This window comes from Onychostruthus taczanowskii, unplaced genomic scaffold (genome assembly GCF_017590055.1).
Source record: "Onychostruthus taczanowskii isolate IOZ18803 unplaced genomic scaffold, ASM1759005v1 scaffold158, whole genome shotgun sequence".
NCBI lineage: Eukaryota > Metazoa > Chordata > Aves > Passeriformes > Passeridae > Onychostruthus > Onychostruthus taczanowskii.
The window spans coordinates 694732-703409 of record NW_024498773.1 but is presented as its reverse complement, the minus strand read 5'-3'; the positions used below and the strand labels follow the sequence as shown (position 1 = coordinate 703409).

The 8678-nt window shown below is 45.0% G+C and overlaps 1 protein-coding gene across 1 annotated transcript in view; it reads left to right on the top strand.

Annotated features, from left to right (window-relative positions):
• The first annotated feature begins 3591 nt into the window (after positions 1–3591).
• Positions 3592–8678, top strand: part of EPB41L4A (erythrocyte membrane protein band 4.1 like 4A) — a 125106-nt gene continuing 120019 nt past the window's right edge. The window contains exon 1 of the mRNA XM_041399172.1: positions 3592–4208. Coding sequence (XP_041255106.1) covers positions 4110–4208 — 99 coding nt within the window. The 5' untranslated portion in view covers positions 3592–4109. The remainder of the gene's footprint in view (positions 4209–8678) is intronic.

The following is an 8678-nucleotide window of genomic DNA, read 5'->3' as shown; positions in this document are numbered from 1 at the left end:
CAGCTGTTCAAGTTTACTTTGTGACCTCCTAAGATTTTTTAAAATGTTTTGTTTTGTTTGCCTGTGTGGGTTTTTTTTATGGTATCCTTGCGCTGTATATCTGAACTTTGGCCTTTCGGTGACGTGTTTTGTAATTAAGTGGTCTTAACTTTATCAAGTCTTGCTTTAAGGACTCTAAATGTATTGTGTAGAGCATAATGTCAACATTTTTGCAGGAAATATAAAATTGATGAATATCTGAATAAATTTATTTTCAGTGTTTTGATCATAGATTCTAATGGTGCAGTAGGTGCATACATGTCTAATGTGTAGCAGTAACACAGAATCCAGGTAAATCTGTAGTTGACAGCGTCCTTGAATGTGTTTTAGGTAAAGCCTTTCATTAGTGAAATGAGAAATGTCAATTCATGCACCATTGCAACAAACTTTTGCCTCTGAATACTATAAAATGCTATGTGGAAAGTACTCTTTTTCCACTGCCTGCTTTGCTTTTCTTTTTGGATCCAAGAACCACAAATAAGTAGAGTTCTTAACAGCATGTTGAAGCTCTGGAGAACCCCTGTGGCAGGGCTGAGGGCAGGTGTGTCTGGGCAGGTGGGCAGTGCCAAACCACAGCAGTGCAGTGCTGCTGGGGGAGTTGAACCTTATTTTCCCTGTAAAGATCAGAGATCTTACTGGACAATAACTGTTGAACAGTTGTCTCAGTAAGATTTTTTCTTTAATGGAAGATACATTCAGGATTGTACATGTTGCCCAGAGAGTGTGTGCTGTTTCTCTGTTTTCATTTTAATCTTCTTGCATTAGACCTCAGTGCTTTGCCTCTGCTCATTGTTTGAGCAGGGAGCTGAGTCCAGGAGACTTGTTTTTACATGTAAAGAAGAATGAAGAGCTTGCTTTGTGCCTCTCTTAAACTTTTCACTCAGTCACTGGAAGCTCACATGGATAAGATGCAGGAATTGCATCCCTACATATCAATGGGCAATAGTGATAGGTAAATGATACTAATACCAGCTAAAACAAGTCATCATAACTCCTGCTACATTATCAACTTCCTGACAAATGTTTGTGAGCACAACTGTGTAAAAATGAGGGAGAAAGCAGATATGCCACCCTGTGTCATTTGGGCAGTCAAATTGCTGGTATGTTAGACTATGGATATAGGTCACTTCATGTACAGGAGTCCTTGTGGTGCCATTGTGGTGCCTTGTTTATACGACCTCATTGAAAATACCACATTACAACTAAAACAGAACATTTGAATGAGGGTGTACTGGATCACAGAGGCTGCAGTAAGTTCTGCTGGCTACTTCATCAAACACGCAATAGACAAAAATGCCTTTATGCTCTGGTCCTGTACTTACATGCCTGAGTTAAACATGTCCATAAGTGTTTGTGTGATGAGAGCTTACATCAAGAAGTTTCCCTCTGCAGTGTCTGACCTGTGTTTTTTATTGTAGAGAGAAGTAAAAAGGAGCTCAGTTTCCTAATGGATTTGGAAAACAGATTACTATCTCAGGATCTTCACAAGTTTTGTTCTGATACTTGAAATACTTAAGCAGGGCTGGTCTTCTGTAACATGGTGATCCAAGGAAAAACTGGGCCCTACATTTTTGCCCACTGGTTGTTTTGATTTCCTGGGCTTCTCAGGGCTTATACTGGTTCATAGTCTAGATCCCATCTATTCCATTTCCTCTTCCTCTGCTGCCCTGGTTGATTTTCTCACTTCTGAATTTCAGAATCTCCTCCCAGGTTTTCACCTCAAGTAGCAGGTTCTGGTACTGCTTCTTTATCAAGTGCTTCGCTGTTGGAAATAGCTAGCTAGGAGACAAATTCATGAGTTAACTTCTCTAAACACTGGCATCAGCTCAACATGACTGTGTATTTTGTATTTTTCCCATGGACCAATCAGCTAATGTGCAGCAGCGCAAAATAGATCTTCAAAAAGAGAGGACATAAAATAATTCACTTGGACAGCTTATAAGGAGCATATAACCTAGAGTAGTATTGATAAAACTGCTCAGATTTGGGATTGCCCTCCGTCTCACTTGATTAACCAGTGATTTACACATATAAAATGACTTTAACTGATTTAGAGGGTAATTTATGTCATAATGTGCATGATACATGGATCTAAGGAGACTAAAGAGAGGGGAAAAGGAACCATCTGTTCTCTAGAAAACTGTCTGCTGTCAGAGGGGCTCAAGAACTGTTTGAAAAATGTGTTTAGAAAGCCATGAGTAAATTTCCTAAATTTTCTGTGCTTTCTGGATGGCATACTCACTGGGTACATATTGCCCAGGAAAAAAGGTTAGGAAGTTGAATTTTTAAACTTTGGCTAGTCTTCATAAGTCTTTCTAGGTCTTCAAAAGGCTTTATTTTTATGAACTTATATAGTGGGTTTTGTCCTGATCTTCCCAGTGCTCATAGAATTTTTTTTTTTTTTTTTTTTTTTTTTTCTGTTACCGGAGGGATATGGAAATCCCAACACCCCAAGGTCCAAATTCAAACATGAAAACAAGAGTGTTATTTCTTGGGAGCAGCAGGGTTGTATTTAGGACAGGTGTTTAAAAGCAGACTTACCTACTACACACACATTAGGTTTTGTAAACATAATTTCCTTGTGCCCATCTCTTATGTTGCATGAACAAGTTAAAGACCATAAGAGAAACATTTCTGCATATTCTTAAGTTTATACATGTGAACTTCTTCAATAGGACGACTCATGCACACAGATTTATGTAAAAGCATAGGCACTTGTGGGATCAAGGCTTAACTTATAGCATCCCTCTTCTACCTGAAAGGGAAAAATCCTGGAGTTTAGGTATGTGCAGCAAAGAAAGTGGATTGTTGTATGCTCCAGAAACTATAGACAGCAACTCCAAAGGCAGTTGGAGGATCTCTTGTGTTTCTCCTTTTTTTTTTTGTTGGTTGGGTTTTGGTTTCAAGTTTTTGAATTGATTTTTTAAAATGTATCTATTTATTTGGCTTTAATACCGTTGTTTTGTAAATTAAATATACCTGCAGCAAGCTTAGTATTTAACAGCACGATGGAGAACAGACTTCCGACCTAGGGCACTTTCAAAAATTCAACCTCTGCTGGACTCCTTCACTAGGGGTGTCTCCTGAAGCCCTTCTTTTTCAAGTGCAGAGACAAAACCCGGTCCCCGATCTGGCGCTCGCCGGACCGGAGCCGGCGCAGCCCGCAGGGGTCAGTGCTGCCACGGAGACCGGGGCCGCGGCCGCCGGGACGGGCAGCGGTGCCCAGCGGCGACGGGGACAACCGAGGGGGGCGGGCCGGGGCAGGGATCATCGCCCCCGCCCCACGGCAGAGGGCAGCGAGGGGCCGACCCCAGACCTGGAACGCCGGTGGGGTCCCGTGCCATGGAGCGGCGCGGTGCCGGTGCCGGGCAGGTGCCGCTCTCCGCCCCAAAGGAGCCCCGGGGGAGTCCTGCCCGGCGGCCGGCAGGAGGCGGCCGGCGCTACCCGGCCGCTGGGTCTCTCTTCTCTGCATCCCTCCGCCTCCGACGGGGAGGAGGAGAGAGCTGCCGGCGCCCCCACCCCCGCACGGCAGCGGGCAGCCGGGGGTGCAGCCCAGCGCCGGCCTGGCACTGTCACCGCCCCGCTCCGCCCGCAGGGTCCGCGGCCGGAGGTAACGCGCTGGCCTGGTGGGGACCACCCTCACGCCCCGGCTGCGGCAGCGGAGAGCGCTGCACACAAAGGGGAGGCGCGGAATCGTGCGCGGACGGGGCGGAAGGCGAGGCGGGTGGGCGGCTCGGTACCTCCCCGGGGCGGCAGCGGCGGGGGACACGCCGTGACAGCCGGGCGCGGGTGAGGGCTGTGCCCTGGGATCCTTCCTAAAAAGCCGCCAGTCTTTTCCCTCCCCCTTTCCCGCAGGGAGAGCCCGGCAGCTCCGTCCAGGCTGTTCCGCGGGATGGCGGCGGGCCGCCCCGCGGGGCTGGGCGCTGCGCGCTAGCAGCCGCCGGGCTCCATCCGCGCAGCCGGGGCGCGGAGCCGGGCGCGGCCCAGAGCCGGCTGCCCCTCAGTCCCTCTCCGCCGCCGCCCGAGGCTCTTCTCGCCTCCCCGCGCCGTCTTCGGCCATCGCAGCAGGCATGGGCTGTTTCTGCGCGGTCCCGGAGGAATTTTACTGCGAAGTTTTGCTCCTGGACGAGTCCAAGCTGACCCTGACCACACAGCAGCAGGGCATCAAGGTAAGGACGCCAGCAGGGTTGAGGAATCGCGATGCGGGAGAGCCCGCGGGGCTGCCCGGCGGCGGCTCCCTCCCGACTGCGCTGCGGTAGCCGGGAAGGGAGCGGCGGCAGAAAAAATGGGTTTCGGGAGGCGAAGGAATAATGTAAGTTTGCTTACGGTCGCGCAAGGGACAGATGGATCAGGGTGACGCGCGCCGGTGGGGCGCCCTGGAAGGCTTCACATCGAAATAGTGACTTAAAGCGAGCAGGTGCCGACCACCCCACGGCACACGGGACGCTCTGCGCAGAGGTATTGTTCTGTGCCTGCCAGAGCAAGAAAAGAGAAGGCGGCTGTGTGCACGGTGTGTTGCGCACCCGTGTTGAGTCATTCCCCGCTCCCTCTGTCTTGAGCCGTGCCCGCCCCGGGACGCGCTCTCCCGGAAAAAGGCCGGGGGCAGTGGTGCGGGGCGAGCAGCTCCTGAGCGCAGGGCTGAAGGTCCAGCCGCCTCCCCAGCCCGGTGTCCCGTCGCCCGGCCGGTGGGAACAGCTCCTGCGCCGCTGCAGCACGCTCAGCGTGAATGAACTCTTCAAAGTAGTCATCTGCCAAGCGCTAACGAGCCCTGACAGAGCTTGTGAAAACTGAGATTTTTCTAAAGGCCCTTAACTTGGTCCTGTTTGGTTAAGTCTGATGGCAGCTGATAGCATGTCGCAGACACTTGAAGTCCTTGTTTGAAGAGCTGGGGACATGAATTTGTTAGCAATATAAGAACGTGGTTTCAGTGTTGGATTGTTGGATCAGAGAAAAAAAAAAAAAAGAAAGAAAGAAAAAAAAAGAAAAAAAAGAGAAAACACAAACAAAGAAAGAAATTAGTCCTTCTAAAATTTATTGTTGGAAAGGGCTGACCAATTTTACCTAAGACATCCAAAGAATAAAATTCTGCACACCTTTGCATTTTAGCTTGAATGACTGAAGCTTGGTGAAGCAACTGGGGAAAGGAGAACCTGAAGGAGGGCAGTGGGGAGAAGGAGTTTGTATTTAACAATGTATTTTCTACCGTAATCAGCGGTATTACCAGGTTTACATGTATTCAGAATTGTCAAGCTTTGCTGAATCAACTACCTGCAGATAGGCCCATAAATCCATGCTTAGCATAGAGGAGTAAGCAGATAATGGTGACGCTAGAATTCAGTACCTGTGTAGGGTCTTTGAAGTCTAAGTTTAGACACTTCTGCAAAACCTTACTTTTCTATGTGCAGATGCGGGTGTGTACATCATGCATGCTTTTGTGCAGTAAAAGTATTTTAAAAGTGTACTCTGCAAAGATGGTTAGTCTAATGAATCTAAACCCTGAAAGTGAAGGGTTTGTGCAGCATTATCTAATGTCCCATGGCAAAGAAAGAGTCTGAAGATGTAGCTCTTTCCAAGAATGCATGACTTGCAGTGTTGGGAACTGTCTAGTTTAACATGAGGGTGTGCTTTCCTGCCATGCTTAGTGTAATCTGAATGTGGTATAATGCTGAATATTTAATCCCTTCTACCTGCTCCTTCTCTGTCTTGAATCCAGCCACAGAGCAGTCGTGGAATTAGTTGGAACAGTGTGTGGATCGGACAAGAAAAGTAGTAGTTTCTTAACATTTTGGCATAGGCACTCACACTGCACAGTGGGAAACCTTAGGAAAGGGAGAATCTCCCTTTTTGCAGCAGCCTGTTTTCTGTGTTTTCTTTTTCTTTCCTTTAAGATATAGTTTGTACATGGTGAAGCCACACCCCAGTGCTGTAGCTCCATGAGCCTTTGAAAACCCAAAGTGAGGAGCTGCAGAGCTCACTCCCAGGCAGTGGTTTCCACCATGGTGCCCTCCTTTGTTTTGTACCCGCATGAGTGTCTGTGCAGCTGTGCATGAAGAGCAGCTCCTGTCCAGCTGAAGGGTGGCCACTGGTTTGCCTTTTGCTGGGTCAGCCTTCAGCTGACCTTTGTGCCCTGGTCCGCTTCACAGGTGGAGGATGGCAGAAATGGCCTTTTCAACTCACTCTTGGCTTCTGTCATTTTCAACTGCACAGGAGATGTTCGTGTTGTTATTTCCAGGGATGTTATATTATCAATTCTTAGTGAAACCAAACATAAAATTTGTCATTTGGCAATTTACCCTTGAAATACGAATGTTTTATTTTAAATATTTTTAAATGTATTCATGTAAATGCAGAGACTTTTTTTTTTTTTTTTTTTTTTTTTTTTTTTTTTTTTTTTTTTTATTGGTGTTTCAGCTTTGGCACCTAGGTATGTAGTTTGTAAAAGTTCATATGGGTTTCATTTTAGAACAAATTTTTTGAAAAAACCATTTCCTTAGAACTACAGATTCTGGATGGGATCTTCCTTTTGTCATCTTCACTTTTAATTTGGCTCAGAGATACATGGGAAACCAGCTTTTGGTACTCTTTCACAGATCCTGAATTGTTACAGCACCAGGGTTTTTAAATGGTTATACAAGCAACTTTGTTCTCTTATTTTCCCCCAAGCAGATGCATGTCTGTTAGAAATAAAAACCACAGCTCAACAGCTTTTGGCTATCTATGTACTTGCTTGATGTTAGGGGATATAATCCTACTTGTTTTGAAGGGTAGAAGGCAGTGCCCTGTAGGAGTCTGAGGCAAGTTTGTTTCTTCAGGGAATTGGATATGAAGTAGATTCTTGTGTCCAGAGAGTTTTAAGGATGCATTGCTTAGTTTGTATAGTGGTTATTTCTGACTTGTTATGCTTGGCAGCATCTCTACTCATCAAAACATGACATTTTTAAATTACAATTTCATTGACACATTCTTCATGGTACAGTGGGCTTCAAATTGTACTTCACATTGAAACAATGCGCAGAGGTGACAAGACTGGGACTTTGAGTGCAATTTAGGGATACTTTTCTCTGTGGACTTCAAAGAGCTTGTTAGGGAAAGGAAAAGATTTGTTTTCTTCTGGCTCCCAACTGGGGAAGCTGAGATGGAAAGAGATCAAGTGGCTTTTTCAAGGTCATACAGCAAGGAAAAAACTTCCCTTTGCTATCAGGGTGATAGCAACTGACCATTCTGCCATGAGCTATGCTGTCTGGAGGGGTTTGTGAGGAACACTTCCTCAAACATTAACTTATTTTTGCTTCTCAGGTGTGGGGGTTTTTTTTCTTTTTTTTTTTTTTTTTTAACTGTTATCAGCACTGCATTGCTGTTCTTCCTTTCTGTATTTGTGGTTTAAGGTTAGAGGACTGCTCTATGAAAATGTGTAAGCTGGTTCTCCAGCACTGAGGCTTACAGGAGGCTGATAAGAGTTAGGTAATCAGGAAAGGCCATCAGGTGTCTCATAATCTTAATTTTCATGTTTTCTGATAGTACATTAACCAGAGATATTCCGGAGTGTACATGCATTGAGATAAAAAAAGAGATGACAGTTGTTAGTCCCAAAAATTTTGGGATGGAAGAGGTTATTCACCAAATTCTCATACAGTTTGTCTAGTCAAGGTATATGGCCTCAAATGGGGACAGCTTTTCCTCTTAAAAGGATGTTCAAATTTCCAGTTAAGAAATGGGTTTTTGCTAAAGATATGCTAAAGATATGGTAAGTATCAGCTGCCAGCTGAAAAATAATCACTTTTCCAGGACTGCTACTTTGTCTTCTCTTCACACATACTAAACAACAACTTGGTCATTTTTATGGTACAGTACCAGTTGTAGCTCATCTGTTGATGTCACAAGACAGGTCTTTTGACGTGGTACCTGACTGAGGGGTTGTGGGCATTACATATTTTGGCTCTGTTATGAACTGGGCTAATTGTCCTTGTGAACAGTGGTGTACCTTATTGCACAAACTTGTTTTTGGAGGTTAAGGAAAACCTCTGTGGGCCCTTAAAAATAATGCCTTGAAACCTATTGGTTATCAGCTGTTTCATAGAGTGCTCATCTCGTAATATGTATGTTACAGGAATCTAAGAACCCTTTTTTTTCCTCCCTTGAAAATAGTATTTAAGGGAGGTATTTGTTTTGTATCTTTTTCCTGAAGAAGATAGAATGTTATGAAGCATCTGTATCTCATGTTTGCATCTCTTTGGTTGGAACAAAGATCTCAAAAAAAAAATTAGCAACTTCCGCAGTGAAGAAGCTCTCTAATTAGTCTTAAGCCATCTGGTCATTGCAGTTTTGAAGTGCTCCTTGAAATTCCTCTCTGAGCACAGTTTTAATGTTCTGTTTAGATTGACATGTGTGATGGGCCAACAGCGGTATTTCATTAGAGGAGAAGTGATGAACAGGAAAGATACACAAAGTCTTTCTGGGAGAAGTATATGTTCTGTAATATTTTATTAGGTGGTACCATTTATCACTGGTGGCCAGTGATATTCTGGTCATCATACCACTTACTTGATGATTCACTGAGAATTTAGCAAAGGGTGGTTTAAAAAAACCCCAAACCCTTGCCTCAAAAAAAAAAAAAAAAAAAAAAAAAAAAAAAACTAAAA